A 17,709-nucleotide genomic window follows, 5' to 3' on the forward strand; every position below is an offset into this window, starting at 1 on the left:
ACTGGAGGGATATAGGGGTGCACAGGGGAGTAGGGCTGCAGGGGGTCACTGCCACGGTATGGGGGCCGTGCTGGGCTGTCTGTGCAACCTTGCACCAGGGACTTGTGCGGGGCTGTGGCACCCCAAAACTGCCGCTGTCACCTGCAGGGCTCTGGCACCCCAAAACTGCCGCTGTCACCTGCGGGGGTGGGGACACCCTGTGTGTGCCGCTGTCCTGGGACACTGCAGGCTTTGGGGGTGCGGGCAGCCCTCCACCCCGTGCCGGGGTGCTCCGGTCCCCGGCAGTGCCACCCTGTCCCGCAGCCCCAGGGACTCCCCAAAGCCCTTCCAGCTGGTGCCATTTTGGGGTGAAAAGGGGCGTTTCGGACAAAGCAGGGAGCGGAGGCGGCGGTTGGTGCAGCAGTTCCTTCCCGGCCGGTACAAAGGCAAAACAAACCGAAAGCGTGTCCGTGTCCGTGTCCGTGCCCATCCCGTGCCCGTGCCCGTGCCCGTGCCCACTCTCCCATGGCTGTGGCACAGGGCGGGCACTGCCCGGGGGGCACCGAGCCCCTCCCGCGCTGGCTCCCCCAGCCCCGCTCCGGCTCGGTCCCATCTCGGCTCAGCCCGGGGGTCCCCCCGGTGCCCCGCTTGCCGCCGGCACGGGGGCGATGGCTTTTCAGATGGAAGAGCGGTGGCAGTGGTGGCAGTGCGTCCGAGGTGCCACCTCCCGCGGTCTCTCTGTGCTGCCGGTGTCGCCGCGGTGGCTCCGCCCCGGCCCCGGTGGCCCGGGATGTCCCATCCCAGACGGATGGGTCGCTGCCCGGCGGTGGCATCACCCCGCAGCCCCGCGGGGTGCAGGAGGGTCCCCGGGCGCGGGGGATGTCGCCAGGGCAGCCCGGGGCGGGATCCGGCGCGTGGAGGGGCTCAGTGGGGCTGTCGCTTGTCACCGTCCCCCCGGTACCCCGAAACCTGCCGTAGCACGAGACTGAAGCAAGCGAGCATGCGAGGGCGGCGGGCGGGCGGAGAGGGACATCCTATTCACCGGGAGAGAGCGCCCCAAAGGCGGGGCGGGGGGCTGGAGGGGACACGCAGCGCGGGGACGGGGGGGTGAGCTCGGTGACCCGCTCCGGGGGCGTCAGGGGACCCATCCAGCCTCCGCCGCCACCCCAAAATCAGCATCCTCCTCTGGCCATCCCTGCGAGCATCCTTGGGTGCCCTGGAGCATCCTCGGTGGCGCTGGCACCGGAGCGGGGGGAGCGGGATGCGGCCGGGGGGGTCACACAGCGTCGCCTTCCCACTTTGGGCTTCCATGATGTCCGTTCGTCTGTCCGGAAGGGATTGGCAGGACAGCGGGAGGAGCACGGGCGGTGGCGGCGGCGTGGGGAGAATTTACATGGTACCGGGGGGGCTCCTGCCCCCATCTCCCCCCGGAGCCCCGCGTCCCTCGGGGGCGGCGATGCGGGGGATGTCCGGGCTCGGATGGAATCGGGGGCGTCTCTCGAATCCCCCCGCAGCCGGAGGGAGATGGGGTGGGCGATGTCGGCCGGGGAGGGCGCGGGGCGGGCCGGCTCCGGCGCTACTCGATCACCATGCAGCACGGCAGGTGCTGGGAGAAGTACTTGAAGAGCTCCGGGGTGGCCCCGGGGCAGTTGGTGAGTTCCAGCTCCTCCAGCTCCTGCAGCTGCACCAGCCCCGACAGCCCCGTGGTGGTCAGCAAGGGGCAGCCTGCAAGGGGACAGGGTGCTCTGTCAGCCCAGATCAACAGTGTTCCCCAAAAATAGCATCCCCAAAAATAGCATCACCAAGGCACCAGCATCCCACAGCACCAAAATCCCCCCAGACAGAACCAAAGGGTCAGGACCTCAAAATCCCAGCACCTCAAACCTCACCACACCCAAAAGGCAGAATCCAAATAAATAGCGTGCTAAAAAAAAAAAAAGTACCCCAAAAAGCCTAACACTACAAAATCTCAGCATCCAAAAAATCCAGCACTCCAAAATGCACACAAAACCCAATACCTTAAAGCACCAGCACCCCAAAATACCAAGATCATCAAAATTAGCACCAAAAAAAAAAACCCCAGCAGAACCCAGAAAACCAGCATGCTAAAGAACAATGCTTCAAAACACCTACACACCAAGGTCAGCCTAAAATCCCAGCATCTCAAAGCACCAGTATTCCAAAGAAAAAAAAACCACCCAAAAAAGTGTGTCCCCTACAGCAGCTCCCCAAAAACCAACACCTCAGAAGACTTGAATGGCAAAACCATAGCTCCCAAAACACCACCACCCCAAAAAACACGGCCCCCCAAGAGCCCAGCTGTGCATCTTTCCCCACAGGCTGGGCTGGGTGCAGGTGCCTGCTGGCCTGGGGGGAGGCTGGCTGTCCCCAGGCTGTCCCCAGGGCTCTCTCTGTCCCCAGACTGTCCCCAGGGCTCTCTCTGTTCCCATGCCCAGTGTCCCCCAGCCCCTGGGGTCTCTGGTCCCTGGTAGGGGGTCAGGGTCTCACCAGCCAGCGAGAGCAGGCGCAGGCTGCCCATGCCCAGGAGGTGCTTCAGGCCAAAATCCTGCACCTGGAAAAGAAGATGGGATGGGGATGAGGGGGGGACAATGGGGACACCCACAGTGCCAGGGCTCAGCATTGCCCAGCTGGGGCAGGGAGCTGGTGCCAGGGCTGGGAACCTGAAGCAGGGTGCAGGATGCTGGGGCAGTGTGCTGGCTCTGGGTGCCAGGGCAGGGAACTGTGATGGGACAGGCTGCAGGGAGGGGAGCCTGAGCAGGATGTGGGATGTTGCAGCGGGATGCTGGGGCAGGATTTGGGGTGCAGGGCCGGGGTGCTGGGTCTGGGCTGTGCGACAGGGAGCGGGGAGCCAGGGCAGGGAGCGGGTACGGGCTCTGGGGATGCAGGGTCAGGGTGCCAGGGCTGAGTCCTGCTGAGTTCACAGGAGCTCTCTGCTCCCTGGCACCAAGTCATGGGGTCTTCAGCCAGCCCTGGGAGCCCGCCCCGAGCTCATGGCCCATGCCCAGGGAGGTGCCACCATGCCCTCTCTGCCGTGCCGAGCCGAGCCGGGACAGGCACAGCCGTGTTCCACACCTACCTGGCAGCACCAGCGCAGGTAGAGGCTCCGCAGGGATGACATGGTGGACAGGTAGCTGAGGCCGGTGTCGGTGATCCGCACGCACCTGCCGGGACACGGGGTGTCAGGGCCAGCTGGTCACCCGTGGGTGTCCCCAAACCATGGCCCCCATGCTGCACCCTCTGCTACAGCGCGGCTCAGCATGGCACGGCTTGGCACGGCATGGTTTGTCATGGGGTGACACGGCACAGCACGGCTCAACATGGCATGGCATGGCGTGCATGGCATGGCATGGCTCAGCACGGTATGGCATGACTTGGCATGGCTTGGCATAGCACAGCACGGCATGGCATGGCATGGCTTGGCACGGCACAGCGCGGCTCAGCACAGCCCTTTACCTGTCGAGCACCAGCTCCTCCAGCTTGTGCAGGTCGCAGGCGATGTACTCCAGGGCCATGTCGGTGATGCGGGGGCACCAGGACAGGTCGAGGCTGCGCAGCTTCCGCAGGTTCTCGGCCACCAGCTCCACGCCGTCATCCGTCACCTTGGAGCAGCCCGAGAGGCTGAGCACGCTCAGGTTGGGCAGGCTGTGCACCATGTTGACCACGCCGTGGTTGGTGATCTCCCAGCAGGAGTTGAGGCGCAGGGTGTGGGTGGTGTAGCCCTGCTTGGCGGTGAAGTAGGCGAGCGCCGTGTCCGTCACGTGGTAGGCTTGCAGGTTGAGCTCGGTCAGGTTGGGCAGGAGCTGCGAGATGGCGGCGATGGCGTCGTCGGCCACGTTGATGCAGTCGCTGACGCTCAGCGCCGTGATGCGGGCGTTGAGGCTGGACCACAGCCCGGCCTCCGTGAAGTCGTTGCAGCCCGACAGCTCCAGCCGCACCACGCCCTGCATCTGCTCCAGCATCACCTGCCGAGGGCAGGGCGTCAGGCCGTGCCAGGCACTGCCACCCACCCGTGTGCGTCCCTGTGTCCCCACCCTGGCTCCCTCTGAGACCCTGGAGCTCTTCCCACTGCTTCCAGTCTTCTCCCTGGGACCTCCCTGGCATGGGTTCAATGCCTGCCTCAGGGCACACCAGCATGAGTGGGGAATGGGAGGGGACAGGCAGGGACCCCTGGCTGCAGCCCCAGCACTGTGCCAGGTGCTCCTGTAGGGTGGGGATTGATGCCACTCCCAGCACAGTGAGATGTGCCCACGGAACAGCTGGTGCTGTGTTTGGCCATGGCACAGGGCAAGGATCTTGGTGGGGACCTTGCCCAGCCCCCTGAGTTGCCCTATCTCTACCTGACCCTCAGCCCCTTGCTTGGGTGACCCCCTTGCTGGGGAGCAGCCAGCCAAGCAGGGATGCCCTGTCCCCAGAGCTTGTCACCCACTGTCACATCATCACCTCACCTGGCCCTGCTTTCCTGCAGGGATGCAGCCCCAACAGCCTCCTGCAGCCACGGGCTGCACCCATCCCACTGCCCACACCACAGGCAGGGCCTCCCTGTGCTGCCAGCACCCGTGGGGTGGCCATGCCACCTGTCTGCTCCTTCACTGTGACAAGACCACTCTGCCCATGTGTGTGTCCCCAAGGCCACCAGGACTGACCCTCCACCAGCTCACCTCAGCCACCCCTGTCACTTTAGGAGGGTCACCTACCTCCAACCCCGCATCTGTGATGGTCGACCTCTTAAGGCTCATGGACTTGACCCCCTTCTTGGAGAGGGGGTAGTTGTCAATGAACTCACAAATGTCCAGGTCAGAGACGCCCACGAGGCAGAAGCCGTCGAAGCCGCGGACAGCGAAGCCCTGCAGGCTGACGAACTCCTTCTCTCCCCCGGGCAGGACGTTGTAGAGCTCTTTGGTGTGCAGGACGGGCGTCAAGCCCACCCAGAACTTGGGCTGGTAGAGCACCCTCCGCCATGCCTTGCACACCTGCGCCAGCACGCACTTCTCGCACGCCGAAAAGTACCAGAACAGGCGATTGAGGATCTTCTCGTCCACGGCCAGCTGCCTCTCCGAGGGTGAGCCCAGCAGCCGCTCCGGGGACGGCTGCTCCGAGCCCTCGCTGGCGTTCAGTCCCACCAAGGAAGCGCCGGGAGGGGAGGACACGCTGGCCAGGGTGGCCAAGGAGAGCGGGGAGGCCAGGCTGGGGATGGGCAGGTCGCTGCGGTGGGCTAAGGCCGGGCTGAGGATGGCAGGCACGGAGGAAGGCTGGCACAGGCGGTTTTTCACGGCGGGGGTGCCTTTGGTGATGCTGGCGGAGCCGAGGCCGTTGGCTTGCGTGGGGATCTTCACCAGTCCATTGCGGGGCAAACATGGGGGCTTGGTGTCGCCGTTTCTCGGGTTCGACATCTTCCACGGGTGTCTCTGTAACACAGTGTGTGGGGTCAGGGGCTCTGGGTCTGTGGGGGGGTGGTGGCACCAGGGAGGGGGGAGGTCCTGGGGGCCCTGAGCAGGGTGGCACATGTGATCAGGTGGGCACAGCCACAGAGGGGATGTGTCTGGGACACAGAGAAGGGTCCTCCCAGGAGCTGCATGGCCCTGGTGCCCCCTGTGATGAGGGACAGATGGGGATTAGTCCCTGGGTATCCACATCACTCTCTGAGCCTAGAAGCAAGCATGACCAGTGGCAGACAGAGAAGGATCCACAGACTGGTTTGGGTTGGAAGTGACCTCAAAGCCCACCTCATTCCACATGCATGCCATGGGCAGGGACACCTTCCGCCATCCCAGGGTGCTCCAGCCTGGCCTTGGGCACTGCCAGGGATCCAGGGGCAGCCACAGCTGCTCTGGGCACCCTGTGCCAGGGCCTGCCCACCTTGCCAGAAAACAATTCCTTCCCAATATCCAGGCCCATATTTAGGCCCTGGCAGGGGCTCTGAGATGTCTCTGGAGCCTTCTCCTCTCCAGGTGAGAACCCCCAGCTCTCCCAGCCTGGCTCCAGAGCAGAGGGGCTCCATCCCTCAGTGCATTTTTGTAGAAGGCAGCAGGCAAAGGAGCAGAGCTGCCTGTGCCCACTGTGCCAGCCAAGCCCTCAGCAGTGAGCCTGTGCCAGCCGTAGTGGAGCCTCAGGCAGCACCCGGCAAACTGGGCTGATAAATATTGCAGTGGCAGCAAGGCTGGCTTCCCAAGGGCCCCCCTCACCCACCATCCATTATTCAACGCATTTCCCTCTATAAATATGGAGCTGAATTATTGATGGGGGCTCAGCCCCCTCCCCCTGCCCAGCCAGGGCCTGGCACAGGGCCCTGCCCGGCTCTGCCTGCCCTGCCTGTGCCCCACGTGCCAATGCCACACCAAACCCTGCCAAAAAGCTGATCCTGGCAACCCCTGCGGGCACAAGCAGCTGAAGCATGGGAATGCAGCTTGCAGTGCATGGAGCAGGGCACAGGGAGCTCCCCTGAAGGCCCAAGGGGTGCTTGGCACCTCCATCCATCAGTGACAGGAGCTGGGGACCTTCCTGCCTGCCAGCTCTTCCCAGACCCGAGATTAAAGCAAGGGATTATTACAGATGCTTGATTTGGGGTGGAGAAAGTCAATCCCTGATGGAGGTACACTGAGGAAAGGGCATCCTGCTCATGGGGAAGCTCCATGGTCCCTGAGCCTGGAAGCAGGATGCAGCCCTGTTGCTGCCCATCCCTTTCACTCTCACAGCATCCCTTGTGGGAATCCACAAAATCAGAGGGTTTGGGAAAGCTGCAAAAGGCAGGCCTCAGAGACAGCAGGACTGTGACTGGAGCTAAGCAGCAGCCATGAGATTGGTCAGCAGAAAAATTATGTAAAAACTAGAAAAGTAAGTACAAACAGAACAATGATCTGTGTATCAATGCTTGCCTAGAATAATTCCCTAAGCTGCAGAAAAGTTTATCTAGTGAGATGTTAGGAAGTTTTAAGCTGAATAATGGAGCTCTGTGTGTTGTGTTTTAAGGTTTACAAGCAGGTATTGTATCCAAAATAAGCAAGCATTGTTTTAACTGTGCATATAGTGGTTGGATAGAACTACTGTCAATGTGCTTTTGCTTTGTGTGATTGGTCAGAAAACTTTTTAAGTGAGTTGTAACATTGAGTTCTTGGTCTGCTGCCTGGGATGTGAGCTGCTGGCATCTTCCCACTGTCATAGCCATGGAATGAGAGTGATGGTGGAAAATCAAACAGCTCAAGGCACGTTCCAGCAGTCCTGTCCTGTTTGTGATTTGTACACAGACCCCGGCCGGTGATATCCCCGGCCTCATCCAGCTTTCCTGGAGCACCCCGGGAGGGCACAGCCACCCAAAAAGGAGCTCAACAGCACAGTCAGGTGCCGGTGGCACACCTGGAGAACCCGAGGGATGCAGGCACACCTGGGATGCACGGCACAGGGCACCTCCCATTCCTAGCACGGTGCTGGGGGAGCCGCGGTGCCAGCCGAGGTGCCCGCAGCCAGCCCGGCTCGGTGGCACCGTCCCACCGCGCTGCAGCCCCCGGGGACGAGCCCAGCCCTGTGCAGACAGCCTGGCGCCGCTCCCGGCTCGGATGCAGCCGCTGCTGCCTCCGCTCACGCCGCCCGATGCTTGGACATGTGTTAAATTTGCTTGAAAGCAGCAGAAGGGGAGGGGAGAGAAGGGAGAAACTCGAAACCAGCGGCTCGGCTGCAATCAGGGAGGTAAACAGAACGTGCGGCGGGTGTTTCACAGAGCCCCAACCCAAACAGACAATGGCCAGGTGGCATGGGAAGTGTCACTGCAGAGAGTGGCACCGAGCCCCAGAGGCGCTGGGCACGCTGGCTGGCCCCGGGTGTTGGGGAAGATGAAACAGGAAAGCCTTATAAATATGATTGTCTGGCAAAAGATTTTGAGAATATAGAAACTATAAACGAGATTGAAATGAAAGCAAGCTTTGAGGTCCCTCAGTTACTGAACAACTGGAAAACAATGGCATGGCCAGCTGAAGGTAATCCCTTTTGATGGAACAACACCCTCTGCTTGCAGGCAGGCCCAAGGCTCAGAGCAGACCCTGCCAGCTTGGCAGAAGGGGCCCAAAGATGAGTTTATAGGGTTTAAAATGTAGCACAGTATGGTGATGTAATGATTCTTATAGGCTGTATGGAAATGCTATAGGATTTGTATCTTGTACTAAATTGGTTAGTGAGAATCAGAATATTCAACACAGAAGAAGATTTATTGTAATGGGAACCTCGCTGTCTTACCCTTTTCCCTCTCACCCTCTCATCCTCTCTGCCCCTCTCTTCTCTCAGGCTGCTCTGAGCTGTGTTTGGCAGCTCCCAGCAGGGCCCTGCCCTCAGGCCCTTTGCAATAAACCCCAAGTTCCTGACCTGGCTGCAGAGATCTCTCATTTCCATCTGTCCTGACCGTGCCACCCGCCGTCACTCCAACACTGGGGACAGGGCAGGTGGTGGCACCGAGCCCCAGAGCCGCTGGGCACAGGGACAGGGCAGGTGGTGGCAGAGGGGCAGCGCAGGGCCTCGGCAGCCCGAGGGGATGGTCCCAGCAGGACACAGATGCTGAGAAGTCGCCAGACTCACAGCAGCCAGCAGGAGGTTTTGGCACCGCATCCAAAACCTGCTCAGAGCTCGGCTGGTCCTCGAGGCTGAGCTCAGGGGGCTCAGGGGACTCAGGGGGCACAGAGGGTCCAGCAGCTTTTCCTGGAAAGCTGAGCCAGGCACCTGCCCAGGGAGCTCAGGCTGCCTGAACAGAGCACAGAAATCTCGAACCTTGAGTGAGCCTGAAATCACTTCAAAGAGAAAAATGGAGAGAGATTCGAGCCTCTGGGCATGGGAGGATCTGGGCAGCGGTGGGGGAAGCCAGGCAGGCATTTCTCTCTCGGGAGATGAGCAGGGAAGAATTTGGGTGCTCCCAGCACCCCCAGGCACGGAACTGTGCTTGGGGAAAGACCCCAGTGAGGAGAGGGTTTGGAAAGACCCCAGCGTGGAGAGGGTGGGCTGGAAGGGGAGGGGGCCAATAGCTGCTGTCTGTGACACCAAGGGCAGGGCTGGCATCTGCCCTCCTGTGCCATGGGAGAGCCCCGGCCTACAGCCAGGAGCCCCCCAGCTCCTGCAGCCCAGGGCTGAGCCCACACTACTCTGATGTCCAAAGTGACACTGCCACAGCCCCTGGGGGTCACAGAGACCACCCTGCCCCTCCCCAGGCACTCCCAGCCCAGAGACAGGGATGGACAGACAAACCCGAAGCTGTCTGCCTTGGAGGTGTCAGCACAGACCCTCCCACATGTTCCAACAGTTCCATGAACACCTCCAAATGCTTTTTGGCCACTCCAAAGCAACAGGAGAGAAGAGATTTGTCCCTTTCCCTTCTCCCTGTCATCTCAGTGTTTGCAGATTGCGTGACTGAGCCAAACACACCATCATCATCATCATCATCATCATCATTGGGATTGTTCAGCACTTGATACAACCATCCTTGCTCTGGGGTCCCACAGTGAGGGCCCAGATTTGCAGCCCCCCTTTGCTCTCTCACAGAGAGGTCTCCCCCAGCCATGGAGTGCCAGATCCAGCCCAGTAGGAGAAAACCTGACAAGAGCAAAGGCCAGAGCCCTCGAGCCTCCCGAATCCACTGCAGGGTGCCCATTTCTCAGGATACGTCACTGGCAGGGAGGTTTGGGGGGTGTTGTCACCCACGGGAGCGATGATGCAGTGCTGGGGGGCGGGATTGACGCAGGGAGAGAGAAACGAGCCGGGGTCTGAGAGCCTGGCACCACAAACACTGCACTGTGAGCGTGCTGGGATGAACACAATGCTAACTGCCTGGGAAACAGAGCCTGCCCAACCTGTTGGCGAGTTTACTGTCTGCACGTGGTAGTGCAGAGGGATGAAGGCCTTGAGACACGGGCAGGGCCTTCACCCACCCTGTTAGTGCCTGGTCTGGGGGATCCCCGCTCTTGGAGTAGTTATCCTGTGCAGCAGAGATCGGGCTGGGCTCGGGACAGCCGGGCTGGAGCCAGACTGGAGCCAGCGGAGATCCTGGGTTGGGCGGCCTGGGAGGCCCCTGGCAGCGGGCGGGCTCGGTCAGCACCGAGGACAGCGGCCCCGGTCCCGCTCAGCACCGAGGACAGCAGCCCCGGTCATCGGTCCCGTTCATTCGGTCCCGCTCAGCACCGGGGACAGCGGCCCCGGTCAGTGGTGCCTGTCAGCACCGGGAACAGCGGGCTGTGCTGGTCAGCACCGGGGACAGCGGCCCCGATAATCGGTCCCGGTCAGCACCGGGGACAGCGGCCCCGATCATTGGTCCCGGTCAGCACCGGGGACAGCGGCCCCGGTCATCGGTCCCTGTCAGCACCGGGGACAGCGGGCTGTGCTGGTCAGCACCGAGGACAGTAGTCCCGGTCACCGGTCCCGGTCAGCACCAGGGACAGTGGCCCCGGTCATTCGGTCCCTGGTCATTCAGTACACCGAGGACAGCGGCTCCGGTGAGCGGCCCCGGTCAGCACCACGGACAGCGGCCCCCCAAGGACACCGTGCTCGTGTCCGTGTCTCTGCCCGCATCCGGCCCTGTCGCGCCGGGCCCTGGCAGGGAAGATCCAGCCCTGCCCCACCGGCTCCTTGTAAGGGAACCTCCATCACCCCTCAGGGCCCTGCCAAGATCCAGGATTGCTCCAACAGATCCTTGTCAGAGATCCCACAGTAACCCAGCAGGCAGATGAGATCCCAGGGATAATCCATGACTGCCCCACAGACTCTCCATGGGACCCTGCTGTCACCCAGCCGGTCCCTGCTGCCCCCAGCCCCCTCGGAGCCTTGGTATGGCCCTGCCAGGACCCAGAGCTGCTGCCAAAGGGCTTCAGGTGGCAAAGCCGTGCGGAGCGAGCAGCCATCACTGCTGCTCACACTCACACACACACGGGTTGTACACACACACACACACACACGGTGTGCACACACACACGGTGTGCACACACACGTGGGATGTGCACACACAAACACGGTGTGCACGCACACACAGTGCACACACACACACACACACACACACACACAGCCCTGGGCAGCGGGGTGCCCTGGCACAGTCCGGCTCACACTCACACTCACACACCCACGGGATGCATACACACACAAGCCCCACTCACACTCATACTCACACGGGATGCGCACACACACAATCCTGCTCACACTCACTCTCTCACACACACACTCACACACACAGTCACACACACACACACACACTCACACACACTCACAATCCCACTCACACTCACATTCACACTCACACAGGATGCACACACACACACACACAGTGCACACACAAACACACACACACACTCATACTCACACACACACACTCACACACTCACACACACATACACACACACATACACACACACACACAGAGTGCACACACACACACACACTCACACACACACACACTCACACTCACACACACACATACACACACACATACACACGGGATGCACACACACACAATCCTGCTCACACTCACTCTCACACACACACTCACACTCACACACACACTCACACTCACCCAACCCCTCTCACACTCTCAGCACAGCCGGGCCCGCTGCGTGCACGCGCTGCCAGGGTTGCATCAGCTGAATTCATTACCCGGCTATTTTTACTAATGCAGCAAATCAAGTCTCTGTACGGGCGGAGCGCACAGCCCGGCACGGAGCGCTGTGCCGAGCACGGGCCCGCGCTTTGTGCAGCCTCCGGGGGGCTGAGCTCGCTGGGGCCGGGCTGGGGCCGGAGCTGCCTGTCGGAGCACACGGCAGTGATGAACACATGAGCACGTCCCCTGCAGAGCTGCTGTGCGGGTGCTGCTGCTGCCGCCCCCAGCCCTGATCCCGCTGGATCAGAACGCTGCCCAGCACCCAGCTCCAATCTGGGTCTCCTCAGGGGGTTTGGATCACCCCAGCAGTGCAGAGGAGCTGCTGGAGACTCTGGAGGAGCCACTGCTTCTCCTGGAGATGCAGGAGCAGTGGAGAGATGCTCCATGCCTGGAGATGCTGTGTGTGTCTGTGTGTGTGTGCACAGGTGGATTTGGGCTCCAGCACTCACACAGGTGAGCAGGGACAGAGGCTCAGAGCACAGCTCCAAGCTCAGTGCTGCCTCTTCCTTGCTGCACAGTCCAGGAATTCACAGTAAGGAAAGGCCTTGCCTCTCCACCCGGCCCTGGAGAGCTGCTGTTTGTGTGATGGGAGCTGGGAAAATCCCTCCTGGGGCTGCCCTGAGAACTCCAGGGGAGACCAAAGGGCTGAGAGCAGCTTTCCTGCTCCCTTGGAGGCTCACAACGGTGCCAAGGAGCTCATCCCACCTTGCAGTGGACCAAGAGGCTCAGGAGGGGCTGGGGAATGACTGGTTTGAGTCCCAGTGCTGGGGCTGCTGCTCTCAGTGCCAGCCAGGCTGGTGAATCCATCGCTGCCTCTTGCAGCCCATGGCCAAGCAGAGGAGCTCTCACAGCAGGAACCCCCAGCACTGCAACCTCTCAGGTCCCACAGCCTGCCCAAAGGTCAGGCTCGGGATTTGCAGGGTCAGCCCCATCCCCAGGGAGCTGGGAAAAGCTGGCTGAGGTGCCAGCACCAAGCTCTGCTCAGGGCCCCATTGCTTTGGGGAGAGAGCAGCTCCTGTCTGGGGGCACTGGGAGAGCAGCTCCTGTCTGGGGGCACTGGGGGATGCAGCTCCTGTCCCCAGCCCTCAGCGTGGGGGAAGCAGAGCTCCAGCCCCAAGCCTGCCCAAGCAAAACTTCCCCCCAACAGGGCCACCAAGCCCCTCCTGCAGCAGCTTTCAGCTCTGTGCTGAACCCCCTTCTCCCAGAGACAGCAAATCCTGACCTCTCCTTTCCCCAGGCAGCCCCTTGTCCCCTTGGGAGGAATCCCCCACCCAAAGGAGCACGGGAGGGACAGACTGAGGGCAGAGCTGGAGCCCTGCTCCCTTCCCCTCCAGCCTCCTCTGGAGATCTTCGCTCTCACACTCTCACACCATGGAAGGATGTTTGTACTTAAGCAAAGCTTCTCCCTGCTCCCCACTGAGGCAAGGAGGGAGCAGCTCCTCGTGTGCTGGATCCTCCCCAGCCTGGCCTCCTCTCACTACAGCCCCATCCAGAGCCCGGTGACAGCTCCCAGCGTGTCCCAGCCCTTCCCTCTGCCCAGCAAGGGCTGAAATGCACAATCCCCTGAGGAGCCAGGAGCTGTCTCCGAGCACAGGATGTGGATGAGCTCCTCAGGTCCTGCTGGGGTTTGTGCCTGCCCAAACCCTTCACCCCCCAGGCACGGTGACAGCCACACGAGCACTGATGGCACTGGTGGCACTGATGGCACTGGTGGCACTGATGGCACTGGTGGCACTGATGGCACTGATGGCACTGATGGCCCTTTTTTCCTGGCCTTGGGGTCAGGCAGGGGCCCTTGGCACGAGGCTGGTGGACACCAGGGCAGGCAGTGTCCAGCCAGGGCACTCCTTGGTGGGCTCTGGGTGCTGAATGCCAGCACGGGCTCCAAAAGCCATCAGGCACCATCCTGCTCCTGCTCCTGGCCTCCTGCTTGCCCTGTCCAAGAGCTGGGCATGGATCACCCCTCCAGCAGGGAGGAGCGGGTCCTGCTGAGCTGTGCCCTCCCCAAACCCTGCCCTGCTCATCCCCAGCTCCTCCCGTGGGCCCAGAGCCCCCAGCACACGTGGCTGTCCCCGTGGCAGGTGGGCAGGGGTTGGGAGGGGGTGCTGCCAAGGAGCTCTGCTGCCTGCACACCCAGCGCTGCTCCCTCCCACAGCTCAGCTCCCACTCGCCTCCCAAATCCCCTCTGGGGGTGCAGCTCCTGCTCAGGCACTGCTGGCAGCTGCAGGAGATGGGAGATGGGGACACAGCTCCAGGCAGGACCAGGTGGCTTTGCCATGGAGCTGCTGAGCCAGGCACAGCTTCAATCTGCAGAGCAGAAGGGCAGCATCCAACCTCCAACCTCCAACCTCCAACCTCCAAGTGCTCCCACTCCTGCTGTCCTTCTGTTTGGCCATGTCCCCACATGATGGTCACCACGGCTGTGACCCCACTGAGGGGACAAGGGAACCCTTTCCCCACTCTCACCTTACCCTGGCCCCAGTGAGGGTCACCCCTCCCCCAGGAGCAGATTTGGGGTGGCAGGAGGGTCCCAGTGCCAGGGGTGCCCATCCTGCTGCTCCCCTGTGCCCCGGAGCTGCTGGCACGGGAGGGGAGCAGGCAAAGGGATCGATGTGGGGGAAGCCAGCTCGGGGAAAAATAGATATCTAGCTCATTAAAAATGGATGCTTGAGCGAGTCCTCCCCACTCCAAAGCCACCTCCCTCCCTCTTCCTGGTAGCCAGAGTGAAATCAGCACCAGCTTCAGAGCAGGGGAGCTGCCAGCACGGCACGGGGCTCGCTCTGTGCCCGCTGCTCCAGCCTGCTGAGCACCCCGGGGTGCTGTGAGACCCCAGACCCTGGGCACAGGGTGGGCATGGAGAGGCTCTGCCACCATGCTCTGGCCTTCCCTGCCAGGCACTGCCACGTCCCAGGGGCACCAGCAGATGCCAGAGGGGCACCACCTCAGCCCAGTGCCCCATGGCACCCCTGGACCCCCACATGGCCAAGACCTTGGGGGTATCCTGCTGCTTGCTGCCAGAACCCCGTGCCTCAGTTTCCCCACCTGTGCTCAGCCCCAGCCATTCCATGGCGTCGAGTCTGCCTGATCCCCAGCCCCACACGCTGATCCCTCTGCCCCTCCTCATCCTCCCCACCAAAACAAACTCCTGTTCCCATCCTGAGCTGATGGGAGATCCATGGATCCATGCTGGGGTCTGCAGGACCCCGCTCAGCCCCATCCCAGCCACAGCCTTTCCATTCCTCCATCCCCCTGGGCTCTGGGAATGGGGGGGCTGCCCCTGTCCCCCATCCCTTGGCTGGGGTCACCCTGCATCCCCAGAAAGCCACAGCGAGCTTTGGGGTGTTTGGGTGTTCGAGTGCAGCCTCGGGGATGCCAATGGTGCCACCAGGGAGGACAAGAGGAATTTTAGAGGCTGGAAGGGGGCAAACATCACCCCCACACTGGGACATCCACGTCCCTACAGCGATTGCCCTTCCACCCCCATCCCAGGATTTTAGAGGAATTTTAGAGGCTGGAAGGGGGCAAACATCAACCCCACACTGGGACATCCATGTCCCTACAGCGATTGCCCTTCCACCCCCATCCCAGAGCAGCCCTGCCTCCCTCGGGGTGCCCGATCCCCCTTTCCCTGCCTTCCCCACCCGCTGCTGCCCGGCCATGCTGGGGAGGGGGGGGACGGACACACAGCACATCCCATCCCCTCGCCCCCCACATCCCCCTCCCCACAGCGAGGGGGCGGAGGGGGCAGCACCGCCGGCCGGGGGAGGCTCACAGCGACCTCCATCCTCTGCCGAGCCATGGGAGGCGGGGGCGGCGGGGGGGCACCGGACCGGGAGCCCCGGGGCCGGGCCGGCTCCGCTCCGTTATATAACGCGGCTCCATGATGCGGGATGCGGCTGGGGCGGCCGCGCTGCCGGTGCCGGTATCGGTACCGACAGAACGGGCACCGGCACCGACCCCGGCATCGCCATCGAGCCCGGCACCGGCTTTGTGTGGGAAAGGCTTTTCCCGAGCGGCTCTTACCTCCAGCCCTGTCTCCCGAAGCTCATGCCATGCCTTGCGTCCGTCTTCTTTCGGTTGCAGCAAAAAAAAAATCCCAGCGGGAAGAAAACGGCGAATAATCCCCCCAAAAATCCCCGTTGGCAAAGGGGCCGGATCCCGCCCGGCCCCCGCCCCAACCCCGCCAAACAACAGGAAAAATAAGCGGGGAGTGGAGGGGGGGAATGGGGCCGGATCCGGATCCGGGGGGATGGAGAAGGGGGGCCCTGCTGCCAGCCAGCCCCGGGAGCGGGGAGCACACGCACACGCGCGTTCGCACACACGCACACGCGTGTCACCGGCCGAGCCCGTTAAAGGGACACCGACACCGGCGGCGGGGACGGAGCGGCACCGGGAGAGGCGAGGTGAGGATGCGGGACAGGGAATGGGGCTGGGCTGGCAGCTGGGAGTGCAGGGAGAGAGGGTGGTGGGTGGGGGAATGCAGGGGTGGAAGGATGGGGGATGGAGGGAGGGATGGATGGGGGGATGGAGAGGTGGAAGGATCGAAGGAAGGATGGAAAAATGGAGGGAGGAATGGAGGGGTGGAGGGATGGAGGGATGGAGGGAAGAATGGAGGGATGAGGATGGAGGGGTTGGAGAGGATGGTGGAATGAAGAAATGGAGGGGAGAATGGTGATGGAGGGGTGGAGGAGGAAATGGAAGCATGGATTGAGGGAGGGATGGGGTGGCTGGAGAAATGGAAGGAGGGAGGGTTGGAAGGCTGAACGCAGGGATGGGTGGAAGGCTGGATGGACAGACGGATGCTTGCTCTGGCTCTCTCCCCAGCAGGGCATGGCAGGCTGGAGATCCTGGTGCTCATCCTGCTGCAGACCCTGCTCACCCCGGCAGCCACCTCGGGCTCTGTGACAGCCCCTGGGGCCAGCAGTGACACCGGACCCTGTGCCAGCACCCCCAGGGGCAGCGGGCACCCATGCCAGGCTGCTGTGCCCATATCCTGGGGGAATCACCCATGCCAGGCTACTGTGCCCAAATCCTGGGGGAATCACCCAGACCAGGCTGCTGTGCCCAAATCCTGGGGGAATCACCCATTCCAGGCTGCTGTGCCCACATCCTGGCAAGAATCACCCAGACCAGGCTACTGTGCCCATATCCTGGCAGGAATCACCCATGCCAGGCTGCTGTGCCCGCATCCTGGCAAGAATCACCCATGCCAGGCTGCTGTGCCCATATCCTGGCAGAAATCACCCATTCCAGGCTGCTGTGCCCACATCCTGGCAAGAATCACCCATGCCAGGCTGCTGTGCCCAAATCCTGGGGGAATCACCCATTCCAGGCTGCTGTGCCCGCATCCTGGCAAGAATCACCCATGCCAGGCTGCTGTGCCCATATCCTGGCAGAAATCACCCATTCCAGGCTGCTGTGCCCACATCCTGGCAAGAATCATCCAGACCAGGCTACTGTGCCCAAATCCTGGGGGAATCACCCATGCCAGGCTGCTGTGCCCGTGTCCTGGCAGGAATCACCTGCCCAAGCCACCCCTGGCACTGAGACCTGCTGGGGGTGTCCCACTGCTGTCCCCCATGTCCCAGCTCCCCAGGCTGGAGGGAGCAGCTCAGCTGGCACATTTAGCCCTGTCCCCTGTGCCTTGCCCTGGCACAGCCCCGTGAGCAGCAGCTCCAGCCCGGCCCTGGGGAGGCACAGGGAGCTGCTGCAGCCGGCGCTGCCTCCTGCTTCCATTATTGATAAGGCAGGTTGGGTTTCACCCTGCAGCTGGGAGGGGGCTTGGGGGAGGAGACTGTGCTCACATTCACACTCACACTCACACTCACACCCTCAGCACACTCTGCCCAGTGGGTGACACACGCTGGAGGGGACAGTGCCTGCAGGGATGTGTGGATCCATGGCCTCATGCTGGTGCCACGTGTTTCCCCATCCCCTGAGGAGCTGCAGGTGCTTTCCCCCCACAGTTCCTCATCCCCCCAGCAGTGCCCTGCTGAACCCCGTGGTCCCCAAGGAGCTGTTCCAGGGGAATTGGGACCTGCAGCAGTCTGGGAGCAAGGCTGTGGTGCAGCCCTTGGGGACACCCTGCACCCAGAGCA

General features: G+C 62.2%; 1 protein-coding gene across 1 annotated transcript; it reads right to left on the bottom strand.

Annotated features, from left to right (window-relative positions):
• Positions 1-1,548: 1,548 nt before the first annotated feature.
• FBXL16 (F-box and leucine rich repeat protein 16) lies at positions 1,549-16,177 on the bottom strand. Its single transcript, XM_059484740.1, has 6 exons — positions 15,635-16,177; positions 4,695-5,405; positions 3,454-3,962; positions 3,077-3,161; positions 2,488-2,551; positions 1,549-1,704 (listed from the first exon to the last, which is right to left on the bottom strand). Exons 2-6 carry the CDS (start codon positions 5,388-5,390, stop codon positions 1,556-1,558), a joined length of 1,503 nt encoding a protein of 500 aa, XP_059340723.1. The 5' UTR covers positions 5,391-5,405; positions 15,635-16,177; the 3' UTR covers positions 1,549-1,555.
• Between the last annotated feature and the right edge of the window lie 1,532 nt (positions 16,178-17,709).

This window comes from Ammospiza nelsoni, chromosome 17, assembly GCF_027579445.1.
Source record: "Ammospiza nelsoni isolate bAmmNel1 chromosome 17, bAmmNel1.pri, whole genome shotgun sequence".
In the NCBI taxonomy this organism is placed as follows: Eukaryota; Metazoa; Chordata; class Aves; order Passeriformes; family Passerellidae; genus Ammospiza; species Ammospiza nelsoni.

Bases quoted from the DNA above. Each gene is read 5' to 3' on its own strand.
- FBXL16 (XM_059484740.1), bottom strand. From the start codon at position 5,390: ATGTCGAACCCGAGAAACGGCGACACCAAGCCCCCATGTTTGCCCCGC. The intron at 3,162-3,453 runs GTAAAGGGCTGT...GTGTCCCGGCAG, and splicing joins GAGGAGCTGGTGCTCGACAG to GTGCGTGCGGATCACCGACA. The intron at 2,552-3,076 runs GTAGGTGTGGAA...CTTCTTTTCCAG, and splicing joins ACCTGCGCTGGTGCTGCCAG to GTGCAGGATTTTGGCCTGAA.